The sequence below is a fragment of the Haliaeetus albicilla genome, chromosome 24 (assembly GCF_947461875.1).
Source record: "Haliaeetus albicilla chromosome 24, bHalAlb1.1, whole genome shotgun sequence".
Classification (NCBI taxonomy): domain Eukaryota; kingdom Metazoa; phylum Chordata; class Aves; order Accipitriformes; family Accipitridae; genus Haliaeetus; species Haliaeetus albicilla.
Window position 1 is genome coordinate 17,234,850 of NC_091506.1, and position 18,455 is coordinate 17,253,304.

Here is an 18,455-nt window from a genome sequence, read left to right on the forward strand (position 1 = left end):
TGGAGGACAGAAGAGACGTCATGGTTAGTGCAGTGCTGGCAGGAGATGCACAGCTGCAGGGGGAGAGCACCTCCACCTCTGACCTGAATCTCTCCAGCCTTGAGCTTGGATGCCTCCAGCACTTTGATGAGCTCCAAGTCATCTACAGGGTTTCCTTCGGAAGTGCTGAGCCGATACAGGATCTGGTCTTCTATCTCCTTCAGCTCCTGATGCATCCTGGCATTGCTAACAATTAGCTGGTTTCTAGCTTCTTCTAAGTCAGGCCGCTCCGCAGCCACCACTTCTCCCAGCAGTTGGTCTTCCAAGCCACTACAACAAAAGCCACGGCGGTGAGGGTGGGGGCAACAGGCCCAAGGTTTTGAGGACTGCAAAGAATGAGGCTGAGCAGCATAGGCAGCTAATGGGGTAAGCAGATACCTGGGTGAGAGAGTGAAGTTGATGAGGGTGAGCTTTGTGGAGACCTCAGGGCTGTAGTGAGGGTTGGGCAGGTTGGTGGTGATGTACATCTTGAAACCCTCATGGTAGGGGATCACCGTATCCCCCAGCTTCAGCACGGTGTTGCCTTGCTGTTTGTAGGTCTGTACCAGACAGGGACAAATACAGGAAGGCTGGGACAGCTACCTCTTGTGAGGGAAGGCATCCTGCTGTGCCCTGGGCTCTGCAGCAGGGAGAGAGTCTGAAGGGTCTCTGGACAGAGCAGCTTCAAGCCACCTGGCAGACCTGAAGGCCTGAACCTGAATAGAGCAGCTGTATTCCATGGCCCTGCTTCCCAGGCAAAGACACCTGCTGGCAGGAGACCAGGGTGTGCAGGATGCTGCCAACATGTTGGAGCCCTGGCCAAGACATACAAGCACACAACAGGCAGTATCCATGTGAGTGCTGCCTGCCCAGAGAGACCTACAAATCCACCACATCCCACTGCACCCTGGCCAGATTCCCCCTTACACCCCAGCCAGGTACCCACTGCCCCTCTTTGCCAAGGGGAGACATGGGACCTGTTTCAGCAGGACAGGCTCGAGAGCCGGATCCAGCTCCTCGCCAACATTCTCCAGCAGGAAGGGCTTCCCGAAGGTAATGGCATTTTCTAGACTGCAGAGGAAGTCCCGGTCGCTCAGCTTGGCCACCTCCAGGCTGTTCACCTTCTCCTGAAAGGCAGGGGAGGGCAGGGTCCCTGCGGTGCCCTGCCCACCTTCACGTCCAGCTCTGGTGCACGGTACACCTCTCACTGGGCTGATTTAGCTCCCCAGAGCAGCAGAAATGGTATCTTTTCTTGCTCAGCTAGTTTTTGGCTATTTTGGCAAGTTTAGTCTGTGTCACCAGGCACTAGAGACAGCCCAATGAGGCAGCAGGAAAGCGGGGGGGAGATGGGGAGAACCTCCTTCAAAGAACCATACCCCTGCAGAGCCCCACACTGGTAACTCAGAGCTTGTTTACCTGCAAAGTGAGAGCAGGTGGGTGGGAAAAGCCCTTGGGGAGCAAAACAGGAGCAGCTGCCTGAGCCTCTCACCTCACCCTTCAAAAGGGCAGTGGGTGCCTCTCTAGAAGAAGAGAAGAGGTGGTGGTCTGTGTTCCTAGCACTCTGGCAGTAGGGACTGTGCTTGCAGGTAATGCTACCCTGATCCCTTCTGTCTTAGGGACCCTAAATGCTGTTATGGGACATACTAGTGTTGTTCTGTGTGTTTTAGGGTGCAGTGAAGGCTGTAAGAGCCTTAGAATGCTAGTGGAGAGCCAGAGTGCGAATCTCATGCCTCACTTGCTTACAGCAGGGCCCCTCCTGCCCTGTGCTGATTTCCCCAAGCAGGGAAATCCACCCGGGATGAATACAGATGTGGAACCTGTCTGGTGCTGGGGAGGCTGGACTGGGACAGTGTGGGGTCTTGCAGCTCTGGAGTCTAAAGCCTGAGGCTGCTCTGCACAGGTCCTAACAGAAAGCGACTTCCCCTATCCTGGCAGACCTGGCTTTCCTCCCCACAACTCTTACCAGATTCTTGATCCACTTGTTTGCTTGTCCTTGGGGATCTATGTAGTGAGTCCAGCGCTGGGAGAATTGTGTTATTACCCCATTCTCCACAGACAGGGTGTCGTTGGGTAAACCGGCAATCTAATTGGGTAGAAAAAGCTGTTGGGAATACCTACTAGTGCAACACTGCTGGCCAGAGAGAAGCCCTTGCTGCCCTGGCCCCTGTGTGGTCCCAGTGTGGTAGATAAGGGATGGTGGTGAGGGTACCCCTAACAGCAGCTAAGCCTAAAGCTGCAGCTCTACCTGAAGCAGCTGAGCCATGAGACAGAGCTGTGCTGGCACAGTTAGGCTTGGGCAGGCTATGGCCAGGGCTTTGCTCTAAGCCTGTGGTTTGTAAAGGGGAAGCCTTACAGGTTAAGGCTGATGCCCTCAGAGTTGCTGCTGCCCTGGATGCTGCCAGGTATTCTCCTGTTCATTGTGCAAGGAGCCCCAGCAGCAATTCCAGCTCTGCAGTGTTCAGGTGCTTGGTTGTTATTGAGCTGTTTGGTTTGGGGGTCTTTCCTTTGGTAGAGGTGATCCTAGTGAGCTGAGTGTTTTAGCCTTTGCCTGAAGCACCTTCAGCCTGAAGTGTTGGGTTTTTCTCCAACTTGCCTGCCAGGAGTGGATTTCCATGGGGTCTCCAAGGGTGCTGATCAGGTTTGGCTCCTTGGTGTGAGGAATGTTGTTTTCTGACAGCTGCCTCAGCCACTCCTTGCACAGTCCTGTGCGGTAGTGTCCCTGCCACGAGAAGAACAATCATAGCCTTTCTTTTAGTTGCAGCTAGTCTGCTGTGAGCATCTAAACCATCCTGTTTCCATTGAAATGGGATCCTGTGCCACCTCTGGCACAGAGAGTGATCCAGGAGGGATCTTGCACCCTTTTGCCCTAGTCCTTTCTCCCAGCAGATCTAGCCAGCAACAGCAAGAGGCCAGGAAAGCAGAGCAGTTAACCAAGCCCCTCGCAGGGAGCGTTGCACACTTACTGTAAAAGGGCCTAGGTAGGCCACAAAGCCAGCTGCAACCAGCATGTCTCCAGTGATGTTGTTGATCTTGTAATCCAGGTTCTCTACAGTGTCCTGCCAGCGCACCTTTTCATCAGCCAGGCTGTTTATGAGCTGTGGAATAAGTTGCACATATGAGAGCTGCTGTGTGGTCCAACCTTGTGTCCTGGACCTGCTGCTCTCTGGATAATGCTCCAGGTGACTTTGACCAGAGATTGCAGGGTGGCCTCTGCCATATCCTGAATTCTGTCCCCAGATTTGAGCACTTAATCCTGGGATTACTGGGCTGCTCTCAGCTGTCCTGGCTAAAGAAGCTGTGCACAGGAGGACAACATTTTCACACCAGTGCCTGGCTAGCTTAGCTTCCCCAGTCCTGTTGTGCTGCTGAGATCTGGCCAGGCAGCTTCAACCTGGGATTGTCCTGAGTTGCAGGCACACAGATGTCCTCCTTGACCTGAAATCAGGTTGTTTCATCCAAGCAGGCAGAACCCAGCTCTGTCCCTTACCGAATCAGCACGGCCCAGTCTCTGCTGACACTGCTCACACTTCATCTCCAACTCCTCCTTCTTGGCTATGCATATCTTGTGCTTGGCTTGCAGCATGGCAATGCCACCTTCGACCTCCCTCAGGCGTTCCTTAGCTTCCTCAAGGACCTGCTGAGTGGCACGCAGGTCCTCTTCTGCTTCCCGCCAGGCTTGCTGCAGAGATGCACAAGAAAACAGTGGGTATGTTGAGCATATGGCCAGGCTCTTCCCCAAAAAGCTAGAGACCTTGGAACAAGAGTTGGTTTACCATAAAAGCAGTAGCTGATACTGAGATCCTTCCCTGTATGACAAAGGTTGACCTGCCTAACTCCAGGGGGATGTTCTGCAAGCTCAGGAATAAATGTAGGGGTGAGGAAGGCATTTCTGCATAGCTCCAAAAAGCCAAGAGCCTGTGCCAGCTTACACAAGCTCAGGATGTGGCCCACTAGTGAACAGGAGGAAAGGTTCCTCTGCTTGCCTCAAAATAACAATAAAGAAGTAGCTAGGCTCAGAGAGGATTGAGGCTGAAACACTAGTGAGATGTGGGAATGGTTCTGTAAGTACAGTTTCTGCTGAGCCAGGAACTCTGTACTAAGAACAAGGTACCACTTCTGTCCCAGCATTTTCTAGGCTGATTTCTTCTACTTTATTACATTATGGGTTTTGAGGCTTTGGCTCTGCTAAGGCTTGGTCTGAACATCATGTCCTGACCTGGAGAACATGGTGATTCTCAGCATATTCTGCAGAAGGGGGCTGCTAGTACTGTTTCCCTAACACCTAGAGCAACTGGGTCACGCTGCCTCTTACCCGCTTGGGCTCCACGATCTTGGCCACAAAGTGGTACTTGTGCATGGCACGCACCCACTGGCAGATGGAGGTGCAAGCTTTGGAGACCTTGGCGATGGCAGCTGGCTGAAACTCCTCACTGTCAATGTAGGGCTGGATGGCCCTGATCACAGTGTCTGCAATGTTGTCCTGCAAGGAATGGTGGGAGAGAAAGGAGATCGGTGATAAGGGTGCTGGAGATCTGACTGAGGGTCTCAAAGGGCTTCACCCAGTGGCTGCAGGGTGGGTAAGGCATTGTGCTGGAGCAAGAGGAATCAAATTGCTGTGTTTTGAGGCCTGGGAGGTATGGCTGTGGGATTGGGTAAATCGTTTCCCAAATCACTTCCATCCAGCTCTTCCACATGGAAGGAGCAGAAGGACAGAAGGGCAAGACTTGTGCATCTGGGTCCCATTGCCCAAGGCAATGAAGTGCAGCCAGCTAACACAATGACTTCCAGGCCAAATATGCCCTCAACCTCTGTGCGCTGAGGGGTGTTGCCCACAGAGAGCTTTAAGCTTCATTGCTGTGAGAAGGATCTCTGTGAGGCAATACCTGATCCCTGGTCACAGCCTCCCTCTGCCACCACTTACCTTATCATACTTAAACAGGCTGTCCAGGAACTTCCCTGGGTCCTGGAGAAGGCCCCTGCCTGGCTCCCAGTAGTCATCCACCTTGGAGCCTAGCTTTTCTCCTGCCACCCTTTTGGGCTTGATTCCTTTCATAATGCAGACAGCTTCAATCACCATCTTCACACCGAGGGGAGGCCGCTGCATTGCTCGTACCTTCAAAACCCAAATGGAGACAGCGGGTTGGCCTGGTTCTTGGTGAGGTGGGGTGCTCATCCCTCAGCTGGCCCAGTGGAGACTGGGACCAGTGGCAGGACATTTAGAGGATGCAGTGCACATGCAGAAAGGACAGAGGTATTTGAAGGGAAAGCTGGTTATCTGAAAGGGCACGGAGCAAACTATGAGCTGAAAAAGCCTGCCCTGGTGCTCTGACAGGCTGAAGATGTCTTAGCAAAGGAGCTAGACCCGTATGGCCCTGGGGAGGAGGCTGTATGGAAATGGGGCATGGGCAGGCTTTCTCCCTTGCTCTGTGGGCTCTCATTTGCCTTGTACCTCACTGTAGCAATGCTGCACCCCATAAGCTGGTCTGCAGCACTTATGGAGGGACTGCTTGAGTCTCTCCTCAAGCAGGGAGCTAGGAATGTCGCTGTGGCACCCTTGAGATGGCTGTGGGTGTCAGGACCCTTAAGGATGACTCCTGCTTTTTTCCTTCTAGTGCTGACCATCCTTGCCATGTTCAGCCAGAGATACTCCCAGGCCTTCCCACTGGACACGGTCAACAGAGGGGCAGAGTTTGTGGCAACACTGAGGCTGGTCTACCCCCACGCAGACAAGCTGTGTGGGAAGGACTTTGACTGGCTCTTTGACTGCCCTCAGACAAAGCAGTTCCTCGAGTGGTTCTGCAGCACAGTGGGTGAGGAGAATTTACTGAGTCCAGCTGAGGTGGAGGCCTACGATGCCCTGTTGGCTGCAGGCAAGCCCATCCTGGAAGGTGATGCTCTCGAGCAGGCGTTACAGATGTGCCACCAGGTCCTGCAGTTGCCAAGCATGATACCAGATGATGAGAGTCTTTCTTCGGAGGCCCTGCAGCAGGAGCTTCAGGAGCTGAAGGACTATCGTGACCGTCAGCTCTGGCGGCACAGCAAGCTGCAGGTTTGGGCAGCAAACCTGCAGCGGGAGCTGAGGTGTTTGGAGGAGGAGGAGGAAGTGGTGAAGCAGGACTTGAGGAAGGCTCAGATGGACCTGGAAGTAGAAGCCTTCCAAACCAGAGCTGTCCTGAGCCAGATCAGCAAGGCTGCAAAGCAGCTGGCAGAGTGGCATGGGGATGTGGGGAAAGGCCGGCTGCCGGCACTGATGTGCGAGATGGATCTTGGCCCTTACCTAGAGCTAGAACAACAGGCCACCAACATGTTTGAGGGTTTCATCCAGTGGGTCCTACCAGGGAGTGTCCAAGCTCCAGATGCTCAGGGAAAAAGTGCACAGGGAAAGAGCAGCCTGAAGGAAAGGCTGGAGGCTGCGACACAGATGGACTCAGACTGGAACATACTGGAAGGAAGAAGAGGAGCTCCTTATCAAGAGTGTGCAAACACACCATGGGGGGTGGCAGCAGTAAGACAAGGAATACTGGTCCGAGGCTCAAAGGCAGAGCTGCTAGTGGAGGGGAGGAATGGAAGAGAGGTGTTGAGCATGGGGGATGAGGAAGAGAGAGATAGCAGTCAGGAAGCCACAGAGAGAGTGGATGTCGAGCAAACAACAATGCCGAAAAGCCTTGGGACTGATGGAGATGAGCTACTGGAGGACCAAGACCACTACTGGAAGGAGCTAAGCCGAATGGAGAAAGCGCATATCTGTGCCCAGAGGGAGGTTATAGTCATGTCAGCAAAAGTGGAAGGCAACTGTGCTGCGCTGGAGTGGGCCCAGAGGACTCTGGAAGCTCTCAAGGAGAACCAGGTAGGGCCAGTGCTCCCTTTCCTCCACCATCCTTTGTGGCAGGGTCTGCCTGTGCTGCAGGCAGTCCCTGCTGTTGAATGCTGGAGCACAGCTGACATGTCAGGAGGGGGTAGCAGAGCCACGCAGTGCTAGTGGTGCACCCTGACACCAGCCTGTCTTGTCTTCCCCCTGCACAGCATGTAGTTGAGGTGGAGCTCCGGAGTCAGGCTGCCACACTTCAGAAGCAGCTTCATGCCCTGCGTTGCGACATCACACAGATCCTGACCCACCGGCTGCCACCCCTGCTGAAGGCAGAGGCCTGCCTCTCTCGCCTGCCCATCCTGCAGAGGCAGCTCAGCCTGGAAGCTGCCCATCTGCAGTACATTGCCAGGAGGCAGGAGGAGGCAGCTGCCTGGCTGGCAAGCCAGCACAGCCGCCTGGATCTGCTGGAGCTCCAGCTGAAATGGGAGAGAAAGGAGTTGGACCAGAAGGCTTCTCAGCTGGGGGAGATGAAAACTGCTATGGGGGAAGCCCGGACCAGGCTGCAGGAGCAGCAGGACTACTTCAAGGATGCCAGCTCTTCCCAGAAAGGTTGTCCACGCGTATGGATAGACCCCAAAGACCTCTCTGCTGTACGGTAAGGGCCTGGGGGTGTGTGTGCATGAGGAACAAACTAGATGTGGAGGAGGTGGCATGGGAATGGGAGAGGCATGTGGCAGACCCAAGCTACCAGGCAGTATAGCAGTGCTCTTCTGCCAGTGCAGAGGCACCCTGACTCCACAGTAGTGTGAAATTCCCCAGAAGATGGCATTTGCTTCTTCCTGGCTGGCTATGGCTGCTGCAGCAAAGCATGGGCTTGGAGAAGGGAATGAGTAGGAAGAACAGAGGTGTTCCTAGGATGTGAAGGTGGAGAGTGCAGAGGCAAGCCTTCAGCCATGGAGAAGGACAGCTGGGCCAGAGGAAAGCACAAGCTGCTTGGAGCCAGAGCTTTCTCTGGTTGGGTGTCCTGCACTGACAGGGGCTTCTCAGTCTTTCCTGCGCAGCTCTAGAGTATCTGGTGTCTGGTAGCAAGGAGTCCCTGACTGGCTCTTGAGCCAGTGTGATCCTTTATGGTGCTCTTCCCAGACCTCCAGGACATGGGCTGCTCACCAGGTGAGGTTGTCCTCTCATTGTTGCCCCACAGCTGCTTGCATCCCAGTCCTACAGTGTACAATGTCCCCTGAGCCCTGTTCTTCCTCAGTGCTGGCACAGTGCTCACACCTCTGGCTGGCTGTCCTTTCTTGCAGACTCTGGGAGATGCTGGTGGGGCAAGATTGGGAGGAGCAGCTCTTCCACAGCTATGAGGCCATAGCAGCCCATTGCTCCCAGTTGGTTCAGGACCATAGGGTGCTGGAAGCACAGCTGGCAGCTCCTATGTCCCAGCTCCCTGCCCTGGAGTCCTCCACAGAGGTGCTCTACCAGCTGCTGTACAACAGCTCCAACCAGCTGCAGCTCTCCTCTCCGGTAAGCAAGCACTCCGGCTCCACCAGGCCTTGCTGGGTGGCACAGAGCTGTGAGTCCGAGCCCTCTGTGCCATCCTCTCTGGGTGCATGGGGGAGAACTTACTGCCTCTCAGCTGACAGAGCCAGAGGAGAAGGTTGGCCTGATCCTTGCCTTGTCCCAAAAGCTATCCAATGAGGCAGTGGCTGGCTGAGGGACAAAGGCAATTCTTACTGTGTTTCACATGTGCTGTTAAGTATAGCGATCGGGTTGCCTTAGCCAAGGTGGCCCAGTAAGCTACCTCTGTTCCTTGGACCGGATGCGTTTCAAGGCCTGAGCCAGGTGGGTAGCTGTTTCTGGTGGGCTGAGCTGTTCCATAGGTGGCAGAAAGAGGGGGATTTTCTCCATGTTCACATGTATTTGGGCTCTGCCCCTCAGGAGATCACAGACATGATGCAGCAACTGATCACCATGCAGGACAACCTCTACCAAAAGCTGGCAGCCCTCCTGAGTGACTTGAAGGTCAAACGCAGATCTCTGGAGAGCCCTATCCTGCAGACAGAGCGCAACCTTTATGTGTATTTTTACTGCAATGAGGATTGGCTGAGAGAGGTGGTGGAGGAGCTGGAGAAGCAGGTGTCAGCTTCCTCCAAGGGACCAGTGATGGAGCTGCCTTATGCAAAGGAGTAAGTAGGTCAAAGGGATGCTCACTCCTTGCCACAGAAATGGTGCCATCTTTTGGTTGGGCTGGGTCGTCAATCCTGGACTGGGAGAGAACTCTGGTGGTCCTAGCTCATGACAGGTTACTTGGGTCATGGTGCAGCAGCTGGGCTTAAAAGAAGCAGGGAGCTTATTCCTTAAATGAAGAGTTTCCCAAAGCTGGTGGATGGGATAGATTATATGAAAGAAATTGATGTATCTTGTGAGTTGGCATTGGAAGCCTTGTATAGACAGGAGACTTCTCATGCCAACTCTACAAGAGAATAGGTGCTAGGGGCAAGTGGACTGACATTCCTCCTTTCCTCACCTTCTGGGGAAAGGAGTTTTGTATATTTTGTGGGGAATAAAAAGGTCCATTACTCACAATTGCAGAGCAATAAGCCTGTCCCTTGCCTCCAGAGCTGTTATACCCTGGGCAATAAAATCTTGTACTTGCTGAGTTTGCTGTCTTGGCTATGGGCTGTGACACTTGCCAGGCTCAGAATCACCCTCCTTTCTCCAACTATCCTATTTCAAGCCAGTGTTCCTTGAAGTCAGCCCACCAGCCATTGCCTCTTCCTCTTCTCTGCCTGTGGTGGATCACCTTTCAAAAGAGCCTGCTATTTCAGACAGTGTGCTGCTAGATCTGTCCCTGTGTTGTGCAGTCAATACTCAGGGTTGCATTGTGGCACTGCCTGCCACCTACCCCCACGGACAAGTACCATGGGGTGAGCCCTCCTCAAGACCGTCTCTGGCACAAGTTGGAAACAACATGTAGGAACACCCAGGAGCCAGCTCCTGCCTCTGCCCTTCACAACTCTTTGCTTTTAAAGGAGTGAAGTGAAGAAGCTGCATGGGCAGCTGCCCAGACTGTGAGCCCAAGGGGATGGACAGACATGCTGGAAAAGGTTGGGGATGCTGCAAGCCTATAGAAGGGGAATTGCTGCAAAGTGAGAGACTGTCCAGGACCAGACCCAGCTCTGCCACCTTCCCCCTCAACCCAGTTACCTCTGTAACATCACTTTTGTTGAGGTTCCTCAGGCTGGCAAGAGCAGCGTCCAGGGCTGGGAGGGCTTCAGCCAAGTCTTTCTGAGCATCATCTGCAATGGCTTGGGCTGTCTGCGCTTTCACTTTGGCCTTCATCTCCTCAGCCTGCACAGCACTTCTTGTCTTTTCAGCCACAGCTGTGTCCACCTGCAACACCAGAGACAGCCTCAGAAGTGTGCTGGAGCCAGGGCACCCCTTTGGCTTGGCTCAGCACTGCTAGGTAAGGATCACAGCTGTCCTGACAGGTCATGTGTTTTCTTCCAGCAGAGACATGCTCAGTCCTAACTGCTGGAGGGGATCCCCTTTCTGCATCATAGTGGCAGGAGGCTTTTGTCAGCCTGTAGAGATCATCCAAAAGCTCTGGCTCTGGCTGGGCCTGGAATGGTGTTAGTCCTGCAGGAATTAGCTGCTCTAGCCATTTTTCCTATTGGCAAAGGGAGAGGATGTATAGGGATGCAAATGTGTAGGGAGATGGAGGAATAAGAATACATGCTGAGGGTTTTGTTTCTAAAACTGTGACTTCTGCCTACCCTCAGGGTTAAAACACTACCAGGACGTGTAAAGGGAATGTGGAATATAGCCATATCTTTACCTGCTATGTGGGAACATGGGAGATTGCAGATTCCTTCCCCTTTGCACGCAGAGCTGTATGATGTTAGTGTCTCTTCCCTCTGTCTGGCCGTCCCACAGTAGGAGACAGGCAGGGAGGAACACAAGGAGGTGGGAAGGTAGTGACAGCCAACAAGAGGACGGTTCCTTCTTCTGCAGTGGCAGAAGTGACTGTGTGTGTGATGATCCCTGAGGTTTGGGCCAGCAGGGGCAGGCTGCAGCTGGATCAGCTCCCTGGGGATGGGGTGTGGGGGAATGATCCCTTTCAGCAACAACAGTCTGGGATTAGAGCTGCTCAGGCCACCTGAGAATTGTGTTAGTAGTGTTGCTAGTCTGTTCTTGCAAGGATCTAAACCAGGGAGGAAAGGGAGCTGGTAGCTTGGCTGATTGACCCCGGGTTGTGGTTTCAGACAGGGGCATGTGAGCCATCACTTCTGCTAGCAACTGGCTGGTAGGTTGTGACTGGCTCCCACCAACACCAGAGCAGGGACCCCAGCAGAAGGCCACTCTTGCTGGCGGTGCTGCTCTGCATAAATACCTGATGTGCTAATTGGAGGCCTTTTTACTGTCAGATCAAGCAGGATTTCATACAACCCCTGCATGGCCTCCCCAAGCCCTGTGTCCAGTCTGAGCAGACTTGGACAATGCAGGGCTGTCCAGCAGCAGTACCTGCAGTTGCTCCATGGTTGCCAGTGTGTCCTTGGCTGCCTGTGCCAGGAGAGGGCGGGCAGACTCCAGTTCCTCCTGCATCCTCGCTACATCCTCTGCTGTTTGCAAGAGCTGTGGGAGCAGAGTGGAGTGAGAGCAGAGGCAGCAGCCGTGGAAAGCCCCAGGAAAGGGCTGTGCTGTCCTAGTGGGTGCTCCCTGCCCAGTGTCAGGCTGTACAAAGCAGGTCTTGCCCTGGTTCCTGCTTAAGCAACTGTCTGGCACTGTGGCGTGTTTATAAATGGTAGTGCCTAATGGTGCCTGTACATGATGGGCATTACTTCATAAGCTCATGATAGTGTCAGTGGAATCATGTTGCTGTTATAGGGCTTTCAATTAAAAGGTTAATAAGGAACATGCTGAGAGATTGAGCTAGAGTGGTCTGTGGTCCCCAGAGACTGGGGACCATCATTCTTTTAGAGCTGTTACAGACTCAGCCCTTCAGAAAGACTGGCCCCGGCAGAAGGCATAGCTATCATTTGCTTTAGCATGAGCCTTCTCCTGTTACACAGGAGATGTGTAGGGCATCTCACTGCATCTCTGCAGCTATAAATACACTAATCAGAGCAGGTAAGGCAGGCCCAAAGATCTCCTGGGTGTGAGTGACGAACCTTGTCCAGGCCACTTTTCATCCTGTTCTTGGCTGTCTTCAATTCCTGTTTCTTCTTTCCAATCAGGGAACTGAAGATGTTGAGGAACTCAAGGTAGCTCTTGGGAGTGACATAATTGTGTCTGGCCAGCTCTGCTAGGTACACTTGGCACTTACTTGCCACGCTCTGATGGATTTCTACACATACTTGAATCTACAAGGAGAAAGGAAAGAAACAATCTTATTCAGTACTGAACATGTAGGCAAGTCTATGTGATAACCACAGAGAGCCTAAGTATACAGTCACAGCAGAGCTTATGTATATGTGTGGGCTTCAATGCCAAAGAGAGGAGGACGAACGGACATGGCCATTTCAAGGCATACAAAAGCTAACCAGTTCTCTAGTTGAATGATCCTGCCGTGGAACATTTCTGCTACAGGGTAGGACCTTTCTGCAGGTATGCCCTGCATCTATTGTCTATGTATATCTAGAGACATGGCACATTGAGCACACAGGAGCTGTGTTTTGTGTGTTGAGTGTGGCACCTACCATTCCATTGACATCTTCAGTACTGGCACCAAGATGTGGGATCCTGTGCAAGAAGGAGGAGGCAACGCACTGCAGGGCTTCAGCAGGCCACTCATTAAACCAGTTGATGGTACAGCAGTTCACAAGAGAGGGGAACTGTCTCAAGCGTGCACGGAAGACTTCTCCTATTGGGCTGAGGGAAAGACATGTAGAAAAGAGATGTTGCAACTGGCTATAAATACAAGGCTAAAATAGCTTTCTTACTTCCCTGAAGAACGATCCTGAACTCTTACAGAGTAAGAAGGAAGGGAATATACCCAAGGAAGAAGAAGGAGAGAGGGAAATGGGGAATGAAAGTTCAGGCAGTGAGCCACATGTCCTGAGGTGTGTGTCACAGCTCACTCCTTGGAAGTCCTGGGTATATTCTGGAAGTATTAAGATGGTAGTAGGGGGATGTTCTCCCTAGGGAGAACATGTAAGGGGTAAGAAATAAATGTGACCTGAAGTCTATTTCAAGCAGGTGAGTGCAGAGATCACATCACCAGACCAAAATCATGGCCCTGATTCTTCCACTTGTACTTGCACTGAGAATGCCCTGTACCTTCTGGCAGCCCTCCTGCAAGCAAGCAAGCTGTTCATGGTCTATGCACTAGATTCATGAATAAACATGGTGCAACTGAGCCCCAAATTCAAGCACGATGTTTTTGTAACAAACAGCTCAATGGTGCATGAAGGAGGAGGAAGCTTGTATTTAATCTGGATCACATATAATCATATTCTTAAACTTTTCAAATTTCATCTTGAAACTAGCAAAATGTAAAAATAGTATACAGTCCTATGGGTAGGTGGTATGCAAATCTTATTCCTCCTCCAAAGTCAGGGGCTTAGAAACAAAGGTCCAATGACAAAGTGATGCAAGGCAAAAGACAAGGAGAGAATAATTAACATTGACAGCAGTGAGTCCTACCCCTGAACTGTACCTCATGCACAGGACCATGTGGATATTGCTGCGAACCCGTGCTGTGTATGCAGCCATCAAATTGGCCTTGGTGGGCTGCTGCCCTAGATCTCGAACAACGGGCTTCATAGCCATCATGATCTGTTCTTGATCATCAGGGTTGTAAATGTTGGGAATGTCACCCGAGTTGAGCAGGTTGTTGATATCCTCAAGGAAGGATTCATTTTTAATCTAAGAATATGATAAGGAAAAAAAAAAAAGTAGCTTCCTAAGTAAGTTATAAGACAGTCATGTTGCCATATGCCATGGAGATCACTTCTGGATAAATATAGCCCTCAGCCCCTGTTATAAGAAATAATTTCTGTGATCACTCTGCTCTAGGAAAGCATACTCTGACCCTTGTCCAGCATTTCCAATTGAACAGCCATGTTTAGTCATTTCAGGGGTGGACGTGTGTGCCTGAGAACAAACCTCCCTCCTTACAGACAAATTATGCTCAGGGCCTTGCTCTCTGCCTTGCAGTGACCCTGCAACCAGACCCCAAACATTAAGGTTGCTCTGGGTCTTCATTTCTCCAGCACAGAACACTTCACTATTAGAATAAAACTCATCGATGTGAGAGACAGAGTAATTGTAGGGATGTGTCACAGTCTGTGGGATGATCTCCCTCCAGAGCTACACTCACCTCTCCACCTTTGCTAAATCAGAAATACACAGAATCCATCTATTTAACTAAATGCACCCTCCCATGCCCCTCTTCTCCCACATATGCTTCTCACTGTAGGGAAAAGGATGAAAGAACAAGCACCACTTGACAGATATTCATCTCATTGCTTAGGGCGCTGCCAGAAGGGACTTGGTTCCTGTGATAATGAAGGCAGTAAAAAAGCCTATGGGGAACATAACAGTGAATTCCAGAAGTTGGTCTAGTCATTAGCAAGTTACAGTTTACAGAAACAAGCCAACATTATCATGTGGAACCAGCAGGCATAAGGCCCTAAAATCTACTGGTATCTTTGAAAATAAAGAGAATGATGTTACTTAGGACTTCTAGTAACAGTGACCAGTGTAGTGCTTAGCTTCAGGCAGCTGTGTCTAAAATCTCTGATCCCACCAAACCCTTGGATGGAGCTGAAAGAGGCTTCCTTGAGCAACAGAAGAATCATCCCACTCACACACAGCTGTACAGTCCCTCCAGCAACAAATATACCACCTTTAGTTTCCATGGGGCTTTTTTTATAAGATGATGAAGGTGGGCTACTTAAGAAACAAGCTGTGCCTGGTTTGTATCAAAGCTCCTCAATCCTCTTCAGGGGGATTTACTGAGCTTAGAGATGTTTCTGACTCCTTTTGAGATGGAGTCCACCATGCTAATACTCCTGTACCTTGAGAGTACACTTGTACCTGTGTGTCTACAAATAGGAACGTCTTGGGTAGACTTTGAAGGCCTGCCTTCATCATGATCTTCCTCACGTCATCTCGCCATTCGGTCATGCCATAATTTTTGGATAGTTCAATCTGGAAACACTCATAATCTGCCCTAAAGGAAAGAGAAGTCTGTGGATTTACATCAAATTAAAATCTACTATTTGTCAGTCCTAAGTATGTGTTGTGGACTCAGGGGGAGAGGACTCAAGCAAGTTGTTTTCCCGCAATGAGTCCTGAGCACATGCCTGTCCTTGTGCATGTTCAACCACCAACCCGAGAGCATGTTTTACTCAAAGCAGAGATACCTGAGCTAGGTAGAAACCAGGAGAAGTACAACTCCATGAGCTAACAAAATCACACTGCTTCTCAGTCCCAGTGCCTAAGAGTGCAGAAGGAGCAACTCAACATGGATTTTTTTGTGATGCTGCCCTTGGAGGCTGGTGAACCTGGGAACCGTGGTTGCATTTCTCCAGGATCACACCCTGTATTCAGAGCTGGAAGAATTTTCTTCCTCAGCCTAGTTCCCTGGCTCTTCAAGTTTCCCGCCTCATGGCCTCTTGGCTACCAAGACTCACCAGTCCTACTTGCCAAGCTGCCAGTGTCACTTGATCACTTGTCACTAGTAGCTCTTGTCTTTGTCTTCCTGCTGCCCAGCTCCCAGGAAGAAGCCCCTATCTATTCCCCTGCCATGCTGAGTGCTGCACAGGCCAGTGAGCTGACATGGACCATGCTGCTTTTGCTCATTTGCTGCGTGCCCGCAGCAGTCAGTAACCCAAGCTACTAGCAGGCAAGAGACCAATTTTTCTAGTGTAGATGTGCATGTTAACTGAGCCCTAGCTCTTGAATGTTAAATCTGAAGAGTCAGCAACCAGAAAAATCTGTAACCAGTAGCAGGAAGGGCAGGAAAAGAGATTCTTTGGAGGCAGCCCTGATGGAGCAGCTCCACATTATGTGCATAGGAGTGCATTACTTACATGTGAGATGCCAGCCTGGTGAGAGACTGTCTCCCACTTCCCCCAACACCCAGAAGAAGAGCATTCCCTGGAGCCTGCCGCAGGATCCGGCTGATTCGGCAGATGTGCTGTATTGCATCCATGAAAAGCACAAGCTTCAGCTCTGGGGTGTTGATTTGATTGTACTCCTCCAGGTAATCCTCAATCACAACCTTCAGCTGTGGGCAGAAACAGTCAATTGTGGCTACCAGATAAAAGCAATTGTGAGGGGGCAGGTGGTTGTCTGTAAGCACAGCTAGGCTGCTAGGAGGGCAAAGCCTGTTCATCAGCAGTATCTGGGAGCAGCTGTCTCTCCCAGTTGCTCCCTAGGAGCTGCTTTTGGGGAGGTGATGGCTCTCTATGCTCCTATAGGAACTGCCATTGCACTGGGCTGAATTTAGTTAGTGGCGGTGGTGGCAGCAGCTCCTGAACGGTGACCTTAAACTAACTCAGGGAAGTGAGTAAGGTCTGCTGTTCCCAGCAGTGCTGTTTGCCTCAAGAAATAGCAAGGCATAGTTGAAAATAAAATAGCTTATGGCTGCCTGACCCATACTGTTTCCAGGGTCTCCCTCAGGGAGAGCTTCCTCGCTGTATAGCTGACCACTGTCTGCTGCTACATCCTGTGGTTAGGATCCTGGCTGGAAAGGGCAGGTGCTGGAAGAAAACACTGCTGGTCATAGACAGGTAGAGAAGTGCACTCCTCTCCTGGTCCAGCCATTGCATATAATAGCTGCAGGAGCAGTCTCTCCTGCCCTTTCTAGGGCTCTCGTCAACAGCACCCTCAGGCCAGAGCAGGAGATGAACCATGAAGACATCTGGGATTTGGTCCTACCCCCCTCAGCAATCTCACTGTGAACCTGGGCAAGCAACATCAGCTGGAATTCATACAGTGCTGAGATCCCTGCCTAGATGCCAAAGTTCTGTGTTCATCAGTGGACTGTGCAGCAGCTTGGTAAGTCTGGCTGTCTCAGCTGTGCTCACCTCAGTGGGGGACAGGCCTACCTACTTTGCAAAAGAGATTGGAAAGCTCAGTTAATTACCAGTCCTTGTCACACAGCTATCAAAAGAGGAGACTACAGGATAATCCTCTGTTTCTGATAATGAGTGCACAATGCACTGCTCATTGCCTTTGCCTAATTATCACTACCAAAGTACTCGCAGTATCTTCTCCAACAGGGAATCTGGCAGTAACATTAATTATTTGTAAAGGTCAATTGTGAAGTCTTTAATGGCAAAAGTAGTATTGTTTGGGGGTAATGTGCCATTTCCTTCCAGCAAATTTCACTTTTCAGTCCCAAGTGCAGTTCATTTGGGAGATTTGGCATAGCAGGCTGCCCCCAGGATGGCAATGCAGAGACAACTTATTCTACCTCAACTTCCCATTGCACCAAATGCGGCCACTATCCATATCTGGGGTAGGATTTAACAGGAGAGCCCTGGGAGGGTTTGTGATTCCAGACACCTTCAATTCAAGAAGCCCCATGGTTACTATTAAGTGTTTTCTTTTGTTTGCAGAAGACTTGGAAGATGAGAACATAGTTCACATCACCATGATTCCCAGGGTCCTTACCTCTTCCTGGCTGTTGATTGCTTTGTACAGTTTGATATTGGCACCTGGTTCCATGAAGTCCCCAAACAGAACTGGCTGGGAGGGGATGACCTCCTCAAAAGTGGTGCCTAACTCCTCCATCATACTCTTCATCAGGTTGTCAAACCAGGTCCGGTCCTCCTTGCTGACCAGGCGATCACAGAAGACCCGGCAGCTCTCATGGTACCACAGTCTCAGCAGGTGCAGTTTGTTCTGGTAGGAAATCCCAGCAAAACAGCCCCCATGAGAGAAACAGAGAAGTATTAAGAGCCTCACTATCAGGAAAGCTGGTTCCTGCCCGGCATGCAGCCAGCTCCAATCCTGCTAGAAGGCAGCTGGAGTGGAGAAAGAACTGGGTGGAGGAAGCTGCATTCCCTTCTCCTCTCAAAATCAACTCTTGTCAAAACAGCTGCTTTGCAGAGAGCTCATTACAGCTTCAGCTAATCCCCCCTCTATTTGTCCATATGTCAGGCTTTCTTTGAGAGATTTAAATTTCATGTTGTTTGTCCTTATCTTTCCCCCAGTTTGATTTAATTTTTACTGTTTTCAGAAGTTCTTGTGTTTTTCAGAAAGATCCTTTTATTCAGGTGTAGCACAGAACCAGTGTCCCAAGTACTTCTTATGATAAGCCAATCTCTACTGGCTAGGCTGGAGCCAGAGCAAGGTCCTCAGGAGAGCTGAAATGGCAGAAGCCTCCATTGCTACAAGCTGGTAACAGGACAACATGTCTGCCCCTGCGTGGTCCCCTGTCTGGTCCCCTATGGCTTCATCCAGCCCTGAATGGCTGGGCTGTGTCGTACTGACTCCCTGTGGCCAGTCACCTGCTTCCATGCCAAGAAAGGGCTGGGGTGGCAGGATTGGTCTGCTTACTACCAGTAGTAGGCAATATAACCAAAAGGAAGGTCACCACATTCATTGAGCAATACCAAAAATGCAGCTTCAACAAGAAATTGAGGCCTGTCAATGAGGCCTTAACTAGAACATTTCT

The 18,455-nt window shown here is 51.1% G+C and overlaps 2 protein-coding genes across 2 annotated transcripts in view; one reads left to right on the forward strand and one right to left on the reverse strand.

The window, feature by feature from the left end:
• DNAH1 (dynein axonemal heavy chain 1) overlaps positions 1 to 18,455 on the reverse strand; it is a 71,968-nt gene that overhangs the window by 8,356 nt on the left and 45,157 nt on the right. The window contains exons 47-63 of the mRNA XM_009917249.2: positions 17,450 to 17,680; positions 15,862 to 16,058; positions 14,864 to 14,999; positions 13,482 to 13,690; positions 12,523 to 12,694; positions 11,995 to 12,186; positions 11,348 to 11,458; positions 10,031 to 10,216; positions 4,940 to 5,131; positions 4,331 to 4,498; positions 3,506 to 3,697; positions 2,982 to 3,113; positions 2,612 to 2,737; positions 1,982 to 2,101; positions 996 to 1,145; positions 418 to 578; positions 84 to 309 (exon numbers count right to left, since the gene is read on the reverse strand). Coding sequence (XP_009915551.2) covers positions 84 to 309; positions 418 to 578; positions 996 to 1,145; positions 1,982 to 2,101; positions 2,612 to 2,737; positions 2,982 to 3,113; positions 3,506 to 3,697; positions 4,331 to 4,498; positions 4,940 to 5,131; positions 10,031 to 10,216; positions 11,348 to 11,458; positions 11,995 to 12,186; positions 12,523 to 12,694; positions 13,482 to 13,690; positions 14,864 to 14,999; positions 15,862 to 16,058; positions 17,450 to 17,680 — 2,901 coding nt within the window. The remainder of the gene's footprint in view (positions 1 to 83; positions 310 to 417; positions 579 to 995; positions 1,146 to 1,981; positions 2,102 to 2,611; positions 2,738 to 2,981; positions 3,114 to 3,505; positions 3,698 to 4,330; positions 4,499 to 4,939; positions 5,132 to 10,030; positions 10,217 to 11,347; positions 11,459 to 11,994; positions 12,187 to 12,522; positions 12,695 to 13,481; positions 13,691 to 14,863; positions 15,000 to 15,861; positions 16,059 to 17,449; positions 17,681 to 18,455) is intronic.
• Positions 5,648 to 9,574, forward strand: LOC138690914 (HAUS augmin-like complex subunit 3). Its single transcript, XM_069812388.1, has 4 exons — positions 5,648 to 6,865; positions 7,042 to 7,481; positions 8,131 to 8,347; positions 8,762 to 9,574. Exons 1-4 carry the CDS (start codon positions 5,648 to 5,650, stop codon positions 9,011 to 9,013), a joined length of 2,127 nt encoding a protein of 708 aa, XP_069668489.1. The 3' UTR covers positions 9,014 to 9,574.

What these genes read in the sequence shown, in the direction of transcription:
- LOC138690914 (XM_069812388.1), top strand. Translation starts at nt 5,648, where the DNA reads ATGTTCAGCCAGAGATACTCCCAGGCCTTCCCACTGGACACGGTCAAC. An exon ending in AAGCTCTCAAGGAGAACCAG is followed by an intron (nt 6,866 to 7,041) that starts GTAGGGCCAGTG and finishes CCCCCTGCACAG; the next exon opens with CATGTAGTTGAGGTGGAGCT. An exon ending in AGCTGCAGCTCTCCTCTCCG is followed by an intron (nt 8,348 to 8,761) that starts GTAAGCAAGCAC and finishes TCTGCCCCTCAG; the next exon opens with GAGATCACAGACATGATGCA.